Source organism: Xenopus tropicalis, chromosome 1 (genome assembly GCF_000004195.4).
Source record: "Xenopus tropicalis strain Nigerian chromosome 1, UCB_Xtro_10.0, whole genome shotgun sequence".
Lineage (NCBI taxonomy): Eukaryota > Metazoa > Chordata > Amphibia > Anura > Pipidae > Xenopus > Xenopus tropicalis.
In genome coordinates, this window is record NC_030677.2 from 56,659,782 (window position 1) to 56,678,883 (window position 19,102).

Genomic DNA, 19,102 nt, shown 5'->3' on the forward strand with positions numbered 1-19,102 from the left:
ACGCTTATGGAGATGATTTATTTAATAGTCATGCTGTCAAAGGCCAACAAGAAATTCCCTTTAGGTAAAGTTCTCCATGATTAGATATGATTGGGATATTTCTGTTGACAAAAACAGTAATCTGCTGCAGTGACTAAAATCTAGTTAATTAAAGGAAAACTATACCCCCAAACAATGTAGGTCTCTGTAAAAATATATTGCATAAACAAGCTCATATGTTAAACCCTGCTCCATCTAAATAAACTATTTTCAAAAAAAAATTAGTAGTATGTGCTATTGGGTAATCCTAAATAGAAAATTGCCATTTTAAGGGCCACCCCCTGGGATCATAGGATACTCAGTGCATACAAACAAGCCAAGGCACACATACATGCTAGGCCCCATCAGCCAATGAATAGACAGAGTTCTGCCTTTTGTTTCTACACTACTTCCTGTTACAGTTAGAGCTGCATTATTTCCTGTCAGGTGATCCTCGAGGGAGCACACAGCCCATCACTAAATGGTGGCTCAAGGGAAAGGATGTAAAAGGGCAATATTTACTGATATATATATTCTATTTTGGCAAGATTCTTTAATAGGTCACTTAACATAATACAAACTATCCATTGGTTACGTATTCATTCTGGGGATATAGTTTTCTCTTAATGAATAAAGTCATCTAAAGAATTTGTTATTAATACTCCAATAGGCAATGAGCTCCACAACTTCAACAATCTTCTCTTCTCTCTGCTTTCTGGCAATGAACCCCTACCCAAAGTCTGTTGCCTATAATAAAGATTGTAAGCTTCCCAGGGCAGAAACCAGCTTTTTTTTGTATGACTTGGCCATTTTCCTAACTATTGGAAGGGCAGACTCTTCGGGGAAGGCAAGAAAACCGGGCCCTTGAGGGGTATGGTCCAGAGTCACTCACAATATAAACACATACATACTTGTATGCCTAGAGTCTATGTAAATAAAATATACATGCATATTAATATATAAATATGCGCTTACATTGTACCAAATGTTTACCATCTAAAACCTTTTATCCAATAACAATTTAGAAAATAAAAATAGCTTGATATGAGCCAGAATATGCCGAGTTTATATATATTTACAGTATATCTAAAGCAGCACATTCCTCCTTCACAACCCCTAAGCGAATACCTGCAGGTAATGCCCCATATTTTCCTTTGACCCTTTGCTTTGGAAGGTGGGGGTGAAGTGATTTACTATCGACTATGTTTCTTTTTGACTGCCATCCCTCCTTCAGCATGCTAACTCTACATTAAAGGCCTTCCTTATTAAAATTATATTCTGTAATGGTGTTGAGGTGGTATGGAAAAGTTTGAGAAATAACATATGTCCATAACTATAGATGTATGATTAATGTGAGCCTCTTCCATGTAAATGTGTTTTTTTTTTTTTTTTTTTTTTTAAACAAAAACATCTCAAGGAGAACTTCTCTAAATGGCAATGTCATAAACCAGCGATAACACTTTTTCTAGTCAAGGGTGATTTGAAAGACTAAAATGTGCGGTCGTATGCTGTAAATCATACAGACCTCATTACAGATATTTTGGAACATAAGAATTTGATTACCCCTTTAAAGGAGTAGTAATGTTTTGCTTCGATCATACACTGGTGCCCTAAAACTCTGCAATTTCCTACTTTTTGGTTTGCTTTTTTTTTTCAAAATAATTAGTCATATTATTACTTTCCCTTTCCTTCAGAGAGGATTTTGTTTAAATTCCTTAAAATGTCAGTGTAATTTAAACAAGGCAGCTTTACTAGACACATATATAAGCAGTGAGCTGCAGATGGAAAAAGTTGCCAAATATCATAACGCTGGTATCAAAACAATCATTGTCAGAAGCACAAGGCTTCCTGTTGTGACTCCAGCGTGCTAGGGTTCAAAAACACCACTCTTTAAGGTGAACTTCATAGAAAACTGAGCACACCCCATGGCTTTACAGTCTAGTCAGAAGGATGAGACCATACTGACCTCTCTGCAAAATGTTTGAACATTATTCTCAGGGGTGGTTGATGCAAAACAAAGTAATATCAACTGGCACTTAATTCTAGTAGCTCCCTGCTGATTGGGCTATGCAGTGAAATGGAACTCTTCCTGACAGGAAGCTGGGCTCTAAATGTGGAGACTGTTCAAAGTAATGTGTGTTTTAATTTGGCACCCTGTGGTTACAACATAGTTATTCAACTCATAACAGCTGAATGAAGTAAATGGCCTGCACAAGGCTTACTGTTTGTTATTCAATGCTAAAACTATCATATGGCTTACCAAATGACAAGTGGACATATTAAATGCCCTATGTTAGACTGGTTTTGGTTTTCTTAAGGCGTGTTCAACAAATTTAAGAGTAATGTACCGTTTATAAGAACAAAAAAAAGGTGGTAGAGATACTCCATCTAAATTTGCACCATTTGGGAAGATACTAAAATATAAAACTATAATTGTTTTATACATGATGAATGAGAAATTATGTGAGAATCAATTCTAGCCTATTCACATGCATGTTATTTAATTTCTAAAGTAGCAGCCATTAATGTTTTCTTTATGTCTCAATATACATTTGCAAAACCGTTAAATCTAAAGTGGTACAAATGTGTATCTATAGCTATCTGTCTACCATTATATATCTATTCCATCTACCTTATAAATAAGGAGGACATTATAAAGCTAGAGAAAAGCAACCATCCCATATAGGATAATTATAAGAAAGCATATGCCTCACCACTTACAGGCATAGGGGAGTGGGGCTCCAAATGGGTAATTATTTTAAACTTTTTACTGTTCTAGCAAACGGTTGCATCGGACCAGGGTGTTAATGGGCGGACATACTGAATATTGATCCCTTCTCTTTTAAAGGGCTTGTTAATGTTTACATTAGGTTTTAGTATGATGTAGACAATGATAGATTTTTATTTTTTTATTACTAGTTACTTGGTTTTTCAGCTCCCCAGTTTAAAATGTCAGCAGCTAATTGTAAACTCACAGAGCAATAGTTTTTCAGGTGCCGGGTCAGTAACCCCCATTTGAAAGCTGGAAAGCAGTAGAAGAGGAAGCCAGATACTTCAAAAACTATAAAAAAAAAAAAAATAATGAAGTCCAACTGCAAGGTTGCTAGGAATCCGACATTCTTAAGCATATTAAGTTATCTGAAAAAGTGAACCACCCCTTTAAATTTGTGGGATAGTACCAGCTGGGTACTACATTGTACATTGTAGTACAGTTCCATTCACATAAAGGTCCCCCACCTTCATCATATTAGCCATATCCCAATCAAATGCCAAACATATTTGAAGAGGAATTCTTGTGTATATGTCTGCACATGGGTACTTCAGTTATCTGTCTTCATCAGGCCGGAACTAGGGGTAGGCAGAAGAGGCACCTGCCTAGGGCTCAATAGTTGTTGCCAACCCCTAGTCTGGGATCTCTTACCCCACTGCTGATTTCCCGGCACTACCCCCCCCCCACACAGCGTCTGCGTGCCATGCTCCAACCTCTATGGTGTCCCCGCGTGTTTGTGGGGTGGGGGGTGGAATAGGGGGAAGCAGTGGGGGTGAGGTGGCCAGCCGGGTCACCTAGGGTGCCTGCCTGACTCTTGCACACAGGGGCTCTTAAACTTTAGCCTCTAGGAAAGGCCCACCTGCGGGCATTGTACTAAGCTAAAGTCCAACTTTTTTGGATCCATAGACTATATGGTTCATACATCATGCAACATTATTTTAATTAATGGCTTTTAGAAGATAGTTTCTGTCTACAAATAATTTAAAACAAATTTGATGGATTAACTTGGGGTTTTGAGGGATGTGAATAATTAAGAAGCTTGAGCCAGCAACCAGTGGGTTGCCCAACTTTACAAGGTACATGTAGTAGAGACTTATATTTCCAGTGACTTTAAATGCTTAGAAGATGTAAACATATTTTATTTGTGCATAAAAAAGAAGGGAATGTTACCTCTCTGGAATTTATCATTGCACATGATCCTTTTTTTTAAAAAAAGAAAACAATACATTTCTAACCAAAGTTTGGACTTATTTTCTAAAATTTGCAGTAGTTGCTAAGAAGGACTGTACATAACTGATTTCTTTAGTAATTTAACTCTGCAGTATTTTGATCAAATTGCAGTCTTCTAGTAGAATACCAAGAGATCGATCATTCAGTTGGGGAGAGCCTGGTACTATATTTGTACCTGAGGCCATTACTTGCTGTAAAATAATAAAGGAACTATTTTATTATGTTAGTTGTAATTAAACTTCAGCACTAGAAATTCAAATAAATCATCCCTAATCTGTTTTCTTTGCATTTTCATTCTGTTTAACTGGTTTAACATTGCTGCTTTCTGTCATATTTCTACATAAGATATGGGGTTGTAATAGCTTTTTTGAATTAGGCTGTCAGGAACTAATGTGCATGTTGATCTGAGAATTGATTAAGGCAAACTAATGAATTTTATATAACACTTCTAAGATTTGTTATTGTAATAAATATTCTGTAGGAACATTTCTTCTGAATTCTATACACATCAGGCTGTCATATTAAACATCTAATGAAGTTGTGTAAATACATGTTTCATTTCTCTTGAACAAATGATAATGGAGAGAAAAAGTTATTTTATATTGACAGTGATTGCAACAAAATTATTCACAACAAAATAGTTTAACATTTGACTGTGGCCAAATCTTTCTGTTTTTTTTTTATTGTGATCCTGTTCTGTGCTAAATATCTTAAAGGAACAGTAACACCAAAAAATGAAAGTGTATAAAAGTAACTAAAATATAATGTGCTGCTGCCCTGCACTGGTAAAAGTTGTGTGTTTACTTCAGAAAGTCTACTATAATTTATATAAATAAGCTGCTGTGTAGCCATGGGGGCAGCCATTCAAAGGAAAAAAGGCACAGGCACATAGCAGATAACAGATAAAACACTATTATCTTTTACAGAACTTATCTGTTATCTGCTATGTAACCTGTGCCTTTTCTCCTTTTTTCCAGCTTAAATGGCTGCCCCCGTGGCTACACAGCAGCTTATTATATAAATGATAGTAGTGTTACTGTAGCAAACACACCAGTTTTACCAGTGCAGGGCAACAGTGCATTATATTTTTATTACTTTAAAGCTCTTTCATTTTTTGGTGTTACTGTTCCTTTAAATCACCCAATGGCAGCAGGTTCTGTACAGCCAATGCTATTAGATTATTGTACAGCAGGGATTATTAACCACTGGTCAGGGTTCAAAAAAGAGGGTTTACATGACGCTCTTTTACTTTTGTGAACCTGATGCAGAGTAGCACAGCAGAGTCCTCAGAAAATCTCTTCTGTATCTATGGTTTTTGTTTGGATTAGTTTTCCGACATGGAGCTTGAAGGTTCATCCCAGCTCCAGCTGCACGCATGCTTGCAAGCTCCATGTCAGTGAACTGATCCAAAGAAAATCCATAGATACAAAAGATGGCATCTGAGAACTTTGTTGCACAACTCTGCATGTATGTTAGGGTTACAAAAGGAAATGGTTTTCTATGCAATAGACTCAGTAGGGTAGGAACAGGGAGGGGGCCCATAGAGGGTAGTGAATGAAAATAGCTCTTAGTACACGCTGATCCAGAGACTGGTCTCCCTCTGAGGCAAAATGTAAAGGCTGCAGATGGGTTTTTGGATTATGGATCAACTAGTAGTTAGGCAGGTTATATATAGACATGAAAGGTTGAACTTGACAGATGCCTTTTTTGAACCTACTTACTATGCTACTTTGTCTTTTTGACGTTTCAGCACGCATTGACACCACTGTAGATATGTTTGTATTGTTATACCTTTTCCCCTTAAAGTATGAAGAAGTCTTCACAAAAGCTTTATTGGTGGAGTTATTTTCATGTCAAGACACATATATAAAATGCTTAAAGGATGGACATTCTGTATTTGTTGTTTCTGGTTTCCTTTCTAGGTTTTTTTTCTATGTCCATCCTTATATTTAAATGTTAATACATGGTCACTTTAAGTTTTACGTTTTTAAGGCAACAGTGCTTTATAATGAGTTATACAATTTATTGTTTATATGAGTTTATAGTGTAATAAAAATAGTTCTTTGATGTACTTTGTAATGGAAGTGCTGCCTTTTTTCCCCAGTGTAATGAACCAGCCTTATTTTTTTCCATTTGGGCTTGAGATTCCCAATAGACATGACTTAAAACCTCAGAGGGCAGCAGCTGCCATTTGTCTTCACGACTGCAGTTGTCAAACAGACTGACCATATACTAATAGGATACATTTTATACAGCCTTGGTATACATGATTGTAACAGAAGCCTAATGACGATCATCTGTTTAGAGCTTGTAACTGATGTGTCTAAAGCAAGTTTTATCACCCAGTGTTGAAACTAAACTCTACTATTGATTAGAAAAAGAACTTGAATCGGCCAGATGAAAGAACTGTGCCTCGCAGAATATTCCCTTTAGAGTACATTTGTAGGTGACCTTCTGTGTCAGGCATTTGGTTACATTTTTTTAGCCTTAACATGTAGATTTGGTTTCTATGATTCCCAAGTCTAGAAACATATTAAAAGCTTTAGTAAGTAGAATTATTTACTTCATTTATGTGAATGAAAACGTAGATGGCAGAACCTGATAAATTGTGCTTTTATCTACATTATTTTTACATGTACAACATATGCACATCTATGTTTTCTAAAGTTTGATTTGAATAAAAAACTGTGTTTTTATATATTGTATTACAAAGCATATAATTTTCTGCAAAAAAACTAAAATGAGCGTTGTTTTTGATAGAGTTGAGATTTCATGTTTGCCAGTTTCGTCATATAGATATTAATTTGTTTGACATTTTATAGAATGAAAGCTAAAGACACTTTTGATCTACCTAATTTACTGCACTTACATTTCAAAATTTGTGATAAGAAACAAATGATTTATAGTGACTGCTGCATTATCATGAAATGGGAACACTCTTGGTAAGTTAAGAAGACTTAGCATTCCAGGTGAATTGGCATTTCTAAAATGTCACCACAATTTTCAAGAATGCCACCCATAGTAATTTGTAAATTATCTATAATTGGAAACAATGTTTAATTTACCCATTTCTCTTCTATAGTTCTGGTTCTTGATACATTGTAGCAGAAATTGGTTTTCTTCAGGTTAATTAGCTGGCTGCAGCATCATTGTGTCAGGAGTCAGATTTGCAGGGTATATAAACAACCAGGCAGAGGGTGCTTTCAAAAAGAAATTCACAATACATTAACTGTTAAAGCATTAAACATATTTAATTTATTTTAGAAAGTTCCTTAGAATTACATTGTACAAGTGCAATATTTTGTTAATTGAGAGTCGTACTAAACAGTTAAGCCATTTTAATTTGGCCACTAAATTTTTTTACTAACTACTCAGTCCAGTAAAAAATAAATAGTAAGCTAAAGAAATTGAAATAAATACTATCATCATTAGCCATTATCTTGTCCTGTGGCCTTAATACTTGCTCCCACTCTTGTGGAACCTTCTTGCAAGGTGAATTTCTTTGTCTCAGGTCAGGCAGCTGTAGGCAGTTTTGAGGCTCTGGGACATTATCTTCATGACATAACCTGCTTCTTAGTAAAGTAAAGTGAATGTTTCCAAATTTTCCTAGCAAGCATGACTTTGGGGTAAGTAGCTCTGGGAATTTTCATCACCACGCCTAGTTTTGCAAGCCTTTCTAATTTCCATGCCAGGAGAAATTAGGATACATCTGGCTAAGAACATTTGTGACTCATTATTTTATCTTATTCATCTATTTAAGCTTAAATAGAGTTGGCATAAATGTGTTATTTTTTATGTCATTTATCATATAAATATAGTGTGGGTGCAGTGTTTCATAATGGAGATAATGCGGGAGTAGTTATTTTCTATTGCCTCACACTGAACCCTTGGGTCACGGTCATACCTATTGAAATAAAGGATATTAGCCAGTCCATAGCAATGCCTTGTTTAAGAAATTCAACTACAGGTTTTAGTATCTACAAAACCTTCCTGCCAGTTTCAGTATCTCTACTTTAGTTTTGATATCTTTCCTTTATGTGGCATGGGACAGAGCCCTCCATTTAGAACAGCAAATATTTAATACAATAAATATTTCCAAATATCTAACCTCATGCATGAAGTGATCTAAAGATCAGGAAGATTAAGGTATTAAGGCAAATTTCTACAGAAGGAGTACTTGACAGGAATCGGTTAGTTGATTTTATGTAGACTCAGAGCTGTGTAAAGCTATTTTACACAGGGGGTATTAAAGCAGTCTACCAAATGTGGCATGGAATATTCTTAAGGGCCCCAAGTAAGCTCACAGTTATTTTATATTACAGTGCATTGTGTTGGCTTTTGATCAGACTGGATTTTATAAAAATTAGTGCTACTTTTTCCTAACCAAAAATAAAAATCTTGCCACCTTTATTTTTGGCAAAAGCTCACTTGTTGGGGAATGTATTTATTTTTTTTTAATCATCTTTCGGTAGCAGGCCAAACCAATCCATGAATCAGGGGTTCATAAATCAGGTCCTGTGTGTTATGGCTCTGAGGATTAAATCTGTCAGAATAACCTATTTGTTGCATGTTAAAATGAAAGTAAACCATATGTCTTTTTCAGTGTGCTATATTTTCACCTCTAAAGAAAGACTATTATGACATTTTTTATGTTATTTCTTTTGGTTGATTTTTATTTAAAAATCAGAATAAATGGCCTTTAATTCACTATTATCTCTGTTGCTATAAAACCTTTGACTTTTAAAGAAAATTTTCCTGATTGTGAAAGTGACAAATGACTCATTACATGTGTTAAAATGTCAATTACATAAGAGGCAGAGAAAACGCTTGCTTCTGACATAACAGCTGAGATAATGCCCTCTTAATATGACTGCTTGTTTCTACAACAAAGCTAGTTTTGAGTGGTGCTGAGAAGGTGGTGACATTGAAGACAAACACTGTTGAAACTTTCTTGATAGGTTTGTTCTAAGTACATGAACATTACCATAACACCCATCTTATTTTTCTTCGTATTTGACCTTGCAGTGTTGTGTAGTGTTATCTCTTTATCATGTTTTGGAGTTCAGGCTCCTTGGTAACTCTCGGTGGACGTGTCAATCTGCTCATTTTGCAAGACAAAATTTTCAGTCCTTGAAGTCCTTCTTAGAAAGTGGAAAAGCAGCCTAGATTACAGTTTAAAAAGATCATTACAATTCTCAGTTGGCAATATTAAAAAATATTTTCTGTACAGTCATATGTTCTCTGCAAAATGGGTCATACATTTGTTAGCCTTTATCCACCCACCATGGGAAATTTGTTTTTAAATGTCTCTAAATAATATTGTACAGTTATTATAGCATTGCATTTTAGTGTGGCAGTGTAATCTATAATGAGACTTTGACTTTACGGGTTTCTAGTTAAAACTGCCCATGATTAATTTTTGAATGTGCCGTGAGAAACGACCTTTAACCTGTTTGGGGAAAAAAGAACCACCATATTTAATAACAGACGCATAGAATATTGATACCAATAGCAACCAATGAATTGTTTCATATAAATAGGTGACCAGTAAATGCCCCCTGGAAATTTTTGCTATAGGTGATTAGAACAGTAGGTAAATTTATATTACATAACCCACGTGATTTTGTTGTTTAAAGGGGTGGTTCCCCTTTAAAGGGATTCTGTTGTGATTTTTATGGGTTACTTTTTATGTCCATATTACACTGTTTACATAATTCACTCCATTTAACATTTTATTCTTGAACCAACAAATGTATTTTTAGCTGTTCAGCGCTACACATTAGAACTGCTTTCGGGTAACCTATTGTTTCTCCTACTCCCATGTAACTGGAGGAGCCAAGCCAGACTTGGATTTCTTACTGAGTGCTATTCTGATATCTACTGGGAGCTGCTGTTTAAGCTTTCAGAAGGAGCCAGTGCTACACATTAGAACTGCTTTCGGGTAACCTATTGTTTCTCCTACTCCCATGTAACTGGAAGAGTCCCAAGGCTTACTTTTACAATTTATAGATTGGCTTTTTTTTAAGCAATTTTTCAGTTAGTCAGAAATAGTCTTCTTATGAAGGAGTATTCACCTGCCTTTATAGCTACACCTATTTTGTAAGAGTTAATAATAGCACCAAGTATGCCTTACTCATTGTTTTGGAGAAACACTCTGCAACAGTTCTCAACATTTCAATGAGAATTTCTTGAGAAGTTTATGGAGACAAGGCCGCTACAAACCACCCCATCAGACATTAGCGCATGTGCAAAATGGAACCTCATGATAGCACTTTAGTACGGCGATTGCTATTCCGTATTAATGCCTGTAATAGTAAAAAGACAGACCTTCAGTGGCAATTTGTATCCTAAAGTTTATCAACACATGGAACGCTTTTCTTTAGCATTGCTCTTGTCTTCATAATGACATGTGTTTCTGACTTTTCTCTACTACTACTACTAAATTTTTTCCTCCTGTTATTTTTTAAATCCTTGAACATGACACAGTTCATTAATGAAATGTATAGATACAGTAGGAGATATTATATTGAGGTCAGAGAGACTATTTATGTAGCACTCAAATTGATGGCAAAGGCAGGAAATGTTTATCAATTAAGCAAAGCTTATAGAGGCTTTACAATATTGACATAGCTGAATCCTTTCGGCAGCCCCTCCTTCACTAAAGTGTTAAAATGTGCCTTGCAGTATCGAGATTGCATTAGTGGTAGCAGAAAGGCTTTTACAGCATTTTCACTAGGACCTGTGGGAGAAGATAACCAATGCTATTATACTCTTTATATCATATTGTTTGCCATAGTTGTAGATGGCATACCTTGTGTGATGAAATATTGAATTCATCATGATAGATGATGCCCATTATTTTTTACATTCTCTTTAAGTTCAGCACAGCTGCGGTTTCTGAAATTGTTTAGACTAACACCTACTTGAATAAATCTCAGCAGTGGAGAAACTGGCATGATATGCTTTTCTCAATCCATGTTTTGATGTTCTTTGTTCAACTGCTTTCTTTTTATGTGTACTTTTATGGGGATGTTGAGGATATTAAGAAACATGACGTGTCACACTTCATGCTTTTAGGCTGCCCCTTTATGGCAAGTTCTAAAGGAATAGTTACGTCTTCAGCTTTATTAAGAGATGACTTTTACATTGTACTAATAGTATTTTATAGAATACCATAGGTGACTGCATTGTATTTATACTTACAGTAAATATACATTTTCAAACAAACTCTTAGATTTTAATTAGAATATTATTATTATGTCTTCATAAAGACCATATTCTGCTTTGCTATTCAGTGGAAAGGTGTATTTATTAACCATACAAATTCTTACCAGTAAAAGAGGTAGCATGGCCTACGCCATTATAGTTTCTAATCTAAAAGGAAAACTGGTTATTAGAGGATAGAAAAAAAATATTTTTGTTATAGTATTGCTTCTATTTTTTCATTACAGTATAAAGTAAAAACATTAAGGCATAGTTTGTGTAGAAAAACATTCCTACTCTGTTTGCATGGGATTTTGATGCTTCCACATTTGCTTACTTTAAAAGATTGCACGACTGCATGAACATTGCTTTCCTAGCTATTCCTATTTTTGTATATATGCAGTTATGCAGAAAATATGTTTTAATAAAGGTGCAAGAGTTAATATGAATAGTTGAATGCATAAAGGTTAATTTATGTCTGATTACGTCAAAGAGAAACTGTAAAATGTGAGTTATAGATTTGTAGTGGGCTTTACCAAGTTTAAAAATGTTGACTTTATCTTGCAGGAATGGCAAAACTCTATTCAGAAAAATGCGGGACTGGCATTTATTGAACTGGTTAATGAAGGAAGGTAAAAATACACTTTTTAGAACTTAAATCTGTACAGTAAATTTGTATATTATATGAATTTATCAACCTTTGGTTCTTCGTCATTTACCAACTGAAATAATTAGCTTAATTTATAAAACCATTCTTATTCAGGTCTGTGCTGAAAATTAGTTTTGGATTTTATACCAAATATCACTGTGACTGAAATAATTGTTTAATAAAACTGCAAGTCAGCTGATTAAGTGTAATGGGTCGCCCAGGAATAAATATACACTACCATGGGCGACAAGTATCCAGACAATGTCTTGCCATAGGATGGCATTGGGATTGCAGCAATCCAGTTGATCATACGAAATTGCCTCTCTTCACATTTTCCTGCGATTAAACCAGATGGCTACAAATAATATGTTTCACTGCTATACAGTGGCAAGTCATTTTCAGGAGGTTTGTCGTCCAGATTTGTTGATCGTGGTAGCAAAGATTTAATCTCAGGTGACAATGTGCACCATTTCCCTAACAGACCTGGGGGAAGTCTTACTTCACCTGCATTGCTTTAGGAGACAGACCTAGAGAACAGAAAGCGATAAACGCACACTTTATTCTCTGCAAACACATTTATAAAAAAAAAAATCTGATAGAAATCTGTAAACCAGCCAACAAATCTGCACAGTTGCATTGGCTTATGAACCTGAACATACAGATACACTGACTTGTATTACTGTGTTTATGCATTCTGGCAGTGATTGAGGGGAAAACGGCCTAACTATGTATGTTCACCTCATAGTATTTAAGTTATCTTCTAAGTTAGTATCTGATAGCTTATAAAACAAAATTACAACACTTTCTTTAACACAGCTTTTTGGAACATGACCTGGGATAGGCATTTGATCAGCCTTGATCCCTGAGGTCAAAGAACAGTAACAAGAGTGTTTAGTTACACTGCATAGACCTGTTCTGTTGTTGTTTCTTATTATAGGGGCCAATTTGCCTTGACCCTGTTTATAGAGTGGCTGCTTTAGATTTTTCTTGTAGATTAAACTTGTAATCAAGAGTGTCTCAGCTAGGGCCAAAATTGTTCTTAAACCCTTGCAAGGTAGGTATATTTATAGAACGATGCATGAATATACAATTTGACAATGTAGAAAAGTACACGTAGGGATCAATAATAGATATGTATAAAGTTCCATATGGTAAGAGATACATAAGGAATTAAGTCCTTTCCCCCAAGCATACAGTCTAAGTAACGTGGTCTTATTATACAAACTGCTTTAAACTTCTTTTAAAATGTTATGTGGCTAGTTCCAAATTCTAACATTACGATTTTATGAAAACATTTATTGTACAGCTCGTTTTCTGCTGTTTTTCCATTGTAAATCATTTAACCCAGCTTTATAAATAGGCCTCTAAGGGTAAAAAGACACACAAATGTCTAAAAATTCTCCTGCCCTAGTTCATAAACTAGAAATGTTTTTACCATTTAGCATGTGAATTAATTATATCCCTCTGATTTAATCTACCTAAATTCTTTATTTATTTTAATGTCAATTTCAAAGTTTTTTTTTATATTGGAAAATAAATGTATTTAACTGTGGTATGTTGTCTATAATAGTTGTGCTTATAATGGTGTTTAATTATAATTATATTGCATTTGTATGAAAAATATTACAGTTTCTAAGGTATGTTTGAGTGGCAAAATTCAAAGAGAATGTGTTTTGACTTTTTACATTTAAAAAAAAAAAAAAAAAAAAAAAAAAATCAGCATTTCTCATCAAATGCAGTCATTGCGTTTTGAGCAGTAAAATACCAAGGGTAGAATATATATCTTTTACAATTCACCTGCAGTTTTTTGTTTGAAAGTTCCATTATCTAATATGGAAGTAGGAGGGCTGTAATAAACTAGAGCCTTTGAAGTGCCTGAGTGGTTTAGTCTTGAACTTACTTATATCTGACAGCTGCAGCTAGATACAATGCACATATTAATGCTCACACTCAATTGGAATATCTGCTTGTGCAAGGTGCTTTTGTCATTTTTATAACCACCTCTTTTCCCCTTAATAATTTTATATCTAACTGTAAATTTAGCTTAATCTTTATTAATTTATTGATTTTAAGAAAATATCTTTCCTTTAAACAGCCAACATGTTTGTGAAGTCAACTGGCTTTGTTTATGTTTACATGTACAGGTATGGAACCTGTGGTTTTCCTGATAGGGTACTTTTCTGTAATTTGGACCTCCATACCATATTAATGTTTAAAAATAATTTAAACATTAATTAAACCAAATGGAATTGTTATCAATTGGCTTAGAATCAAGTACTAGGTACTGCTTTATTATTACAGAATAAGGAGCTTTCTGGATAACATGTTTCTGTACAGGTATAGGATCTATTATTATTATCCAAAATGCTTGGGACCTGGGAAAGGGGATCTTTCTATAATATGGAAAGGCTGCTAAAGATCATTTAAACATTAAATAAACCCAATGACATTATTTTGCCACCTATATGGATTCACGCAGCTTAGTTTAGGATCAAGCAGAAGCTACTGGTTTATTATTACAGAGCAAAATAAATCATAAAAAAACCCAAAAGAATTATTTGCTGAAAACGGGCTCTATGGGAGATAGCCTTTGCGTAATTCTGAGCTTTTTGAGTTATGGATTTCTAGATAAAGGATCCCATGCCTGTACCTGTTAAAACCTTAAACTTGCAGATAGGACTGTATAGTTGTTGTATTTGGTCCAGTCTTTTCACTGGCTCTATTGGTTTTCTCCATATCAAAATCTTGCATCCTAAGCTGGATACCCCAACATGTCTAGCATTTTCTGTTGATAAAATGGCAAAACATAACCACCCCCCTACACAAGGCATCTTTTTTTCTCATTACCAGTAAATAAACTATTGATTTTAAATTTAAAAAAAGCAGTTTGTTAAAGTGTTATTTTCTCAAATGCTGCATTGCCCCACAATCTTAATTAAATCTGAGAGACACGATGAAAAGGAGCCACGTAGAATGACAACATAGATCAGATTGAAGCAGACAAATCGTGTGCAGGATCCTGTAAAAGTTTCCATATTTCAGATGAAATGTAAAATGCTGCCTATTGTTCTTTTGCTCTTCCAAATGTGCCAGTATTGCCAATATTCCTGCGAAACTGTAGTCCTTTAACTCATTAGGTCCCTGACTAACATATACAGTGTGATTTTCCTCTTTCTTTTCATGTGTAAAGTAGTTAGCAATACATGTTCTATTCACCATAACCAGTTTATCACATTGATATGTAATTGTAGGTTACTAAGCCAAACTATGAAAGATCATCTGGTGAGAGTGGCAAACGAAGCTGAATTTATCTTGAGCAGGCAGCGAGCAGAAGAGATACACAGACATGCAGAATTTGAGGTAATTTAAAAGAAATATACCTGGTATTTTGTATGATGTTTTTATTATCATTTTGAAAATGTATTTAAAATATTCTGGTATCCTGGTGCACACAAACTATTAAAATGTTAAGTTTGTAGAAAACGCAATTCAATTTTGTTTTTGCATTTAATTAGGTGTACCTTGTAATGAAAGTTGTTTAAAAGCTCCGTTATTTAGTACAAATGACTGTATCTATGTGTTTTCCATGTTAAAATATCATATGCTTTACCTGATTGCATAGAAGTGCTCAAAAGATGAAATCACATTTGCCTCAGACATTGCTTAATCTTTCTGATCGAACGCTTCATCTTGCTTTAGAGCCAGTGGTTGCTCAGCCTTCTATTTGTATTTGAGAAAAAAAATCTCACCTTTTCAAGCATGTCAGTGGTTGAAATAGATAGAAAATATATATTAGTTGGTTTGTAAAACACTGAGAAAATTAACATCTTTGTAATATTGTTTTCTTATTGCAGTAAATATGTAAATTATGTAAATTATGTAATATGCTTAATTTCTATTGTTACCCCTTTTTTATTCAATATTCTTGGATTAAGATATCATTTATATTACACCGTTTTCTTATTTGCTAGAAATCATGCTGTACAGAAAACTTCTATGCATGATTTCTCCACGGTAATTAAATCTAGCATTTGCAAGGTCTGTAAAATGTGCCCTTTTACTGTTTTGCTGCGTTTCCTCATGCGGAAAACCAAAGGATTCTTCTCTGGTATAATCGTTATTCCCTTCTCTTTTATATTCCATTTTTGAGATGTGATAAACATTGACTGGTTTCTTTTCATAGCATTTGCTGATTATATGAGGTTTAGTTCATTTTTTCATGAATTACTCCTGATGCCTTAAGAAGCAATGAATCAAAACAAATGGCAAACAAACCTTAAAGGCTATACAGAATATGTACAGGTATGGGACCTATTATCCAGAATGCTTAGGACCTGGGGTTATCCAGATAAGGGTTCTTTCCGTAATTTGGATCTCCATACTCAAAGTCTGCTTAATAATCATTTAAACATTAAATAAACTCAATAGGATTGTTTTGCCTCTTAGTCTTAGTCTGCATCTTAGTTGGGGTCAAATACAAGATACTGATTTATTAATACAAGTAAAGAGGAAATTATTTTTAAAAATGTGAATTATTTGTTTAAAATGGGCTCAATGGGAGATGGCCTTCCCGTAATTTGGAGCTTTCTGGATAACGGGTTTCCGGATAAGGGATCCTATACCTGTACATGCTTAAGAAAAGAAGACAAAGTTATTTCTTTTCTTATAACTGACCTTTCGCTCAAAGCTGATTACTGATTAATACTTTGGTAGAATTTGTTTACTGCTGTGTTCCAACCTGACAACAGGTGATACTTCACTGTCACTAAATGTCACTAAATGGACACATATAGGGGCTGATTCATCAAAGTACGAGTTTGAATCCAGAAATTGGTAAAATTCGGATTAAATACGATAATTTCTGATGATCGCAAATGTCACGAAAATGCTTACGAAAAAATCATATTAGTCATGATAATATTGTGTTGGTGATCCGAAAGTCACAAAATTTTTGTATCCGAACGATCATAAACGGCGGGAAAACCTTTCTGACTTTGATCCTTTTGTGCATGATTTTGGAAGCCTCCCATAGGACTCAATGGCACTCTGCAGCTCCAACCTGGCCCAAGGAAAGCCTCCCATAGGGCTCAATGGCACTCTGCAGCTCCAACCTGGCCCAAGGAAAGTCTCCCATAGGGCTCAATGGCACTCTGCAGCTCCAACCTGGCCCAAGGAAAGTCACGATACTGAAGCTTGAATGAATCCAAAACTTTGTACTCGTTGCGACAATTATTTTTTGTCGCGTAATTTTTGACGCACAGTACGAAAAAGTTGCGCAAATTAACGAAAAAATCTGCAAAAATATGCAAGGTATGAAAACTTAGAAAAAAAATATGATTTTTTTTTTTGTACTCAGAGCCGATCATACTTTGATAAATAGGCCCCTCAGTGTACTGTATACTTATTTTATATATTAAACGTGTGATCTTTAGTTACAGAATATTTGCATATGTTTGTGGCTAATGGCAGATAAAAAACAGTTATCAGTTTTCTTTAAGAAGTTTAATGCCAGAAATGCTGTGGGCCACATATTTTTTTTTTTTTTTTTTTTTTTTAGTCCAACCCAGACAAAATCTCAGCAATTCTTATGCTTCACTGCATCATATCAATAGTTGAGATATATTTAAAAAAAAAAAACTTATCTGCTTGTTCAGATCTCCATTATGCCCTTGACAGGGGTCATGTAGTCCCAGGTAAGCCATAATAGTTTGGAAAGTCAGGCATATAATCCTATACTGAGCGGAGAACTACATCAAAATAGGAAAGGGTATTCCTGTAGTTTCTTATTACCTAGGGCTGTGGAAGCAACCAATATTGTTTGGGAAAGATGCTTGCTATTTTTCCTTTTTATAATTAAGCATTATCTCTGTTTTAATTGTTCTTGGACAACTTGAATGCTCTTGTACAAAACGGCTAGAGAGATAAACAAATCAGCAGTCCACTGAGAAGCCCTTTGGATAAACACCTCCTATCCTCCAGCTTTAGCCTGTTAGGCAATTAGGGCAGCTTATTATACTGCAGCTTCTCTTCTAGAATGTGACTTTACTCTGTTTCATATTTTGCATTTAGCACAAGAAATAACAAACTTTAATTCACATTGCTGATGTTTTGGCATTACACAGTGGACAGGCACAAGAAAGCCATGTCCTATTCTAAAATATACCTTCTGAATTTGAATTAGGCATTTGCAAATGCTTTTAATGGTCTAGTCGTATGAAAATTACATATGGCCCATGACTATTTTGTATCTTTCAACATGTAAATATTTGATCTTTATTTTTAACTAAATTATATAATATAACAGGTATTATGCTATGTTTATATTGTGTAGTCCATTGTGTAAATAAATGCAAATTTCACAGCAAAAGTAAATTTTCCCATATGTTTATCACTAGCTCAAATATCTAAAATTAGAATTGAATACAAATGCAATAAACACAATACAAGAACAGTAACACCAAAAGTGAAATATATCAAAGTAATTAAAATATTATGTGCTATTGCTCTCTCGTGGCAACTTCCGCAATTTCAGGGAAATTGCGCCGCCGCGTATGCCATCCCACCGGTGATTTACATTTTCGCCGGTGGGATGGCATTTGTCGCGGGCGACTAAACTCCCCGTGTGCCAGAGCCCTAAGAAGTCTTGAATTTCATCGCTTAACCTACTAGTAGCTCTTGGCACTGTTGATGGCAAAGTTTTGAAGAGGCTGCACAATTATGTGTACCAGTACTATTTGTTTCCAGTCCGACGAGTGCATGCTGTTCTGTGCTGGCTATTGAGGCTGCCCAATTATATCTATGTGTCTACATGGGAGGCTTGTCAAGAGAAAGCCTTTGTTATCTAGAAAGAAAATCAGGGGAAGATCTATGTTTTCTCACGATAAACAGAAAAAGTTCCTTGTATAGACAAGGCAAAGATAGCAATTTGGCCACAATACCAAAAGGCATGTTTAGCTAAAAAACAAAAACAGCATTTCATCAGTAGGACATGATACCAACTCTAAAGAATGGTGGTGGGATATTGCACTGCAACAAGGCCTAGAAAGCTAGCCATCATATGATCTGCTATACATTTTCAATTGTGCCAGAGGGTGCTTGAGGATAATGTCAGATAGAAGATTAAATTCATCTGAAAGTATATCATATACATTCCTATAAATTCACCAAGGAATGGCTGAAAAAAAAGAATTGAAGGGTCCTGGAATAGCCAAATCAATGCTTGGATCTAAACC

At 34.9% G+C, this 19,102-nt stretch overlaps 1 protein-coding gene across 1 annotated transcript in view; it reads left to right on the forward strand.

The window, feature by feature from the left end:
• Window positions 1–19,102, forward strand: part of lrba (LPS-responsive vesicle trafficking, beach and anchor containing) — a 341,818-nt gene that overhangs the window by 87,030 nt on the left and 235,686 nt on the right. The window contains exons 34-35 of the mRNA XM_002933499.5: window positions 11,789–11,853; window positions 15,122–15,230. Coding sequence (XP_002933545.3) covers window positions 11,789–11,853; window positions 15,122–15,230 — 174 coding nt within the window. The remainder of the gene's footprint in view (window positions 1–11,788; window positions 11,854–15,121; window positions 15,231–19,102) is intronic.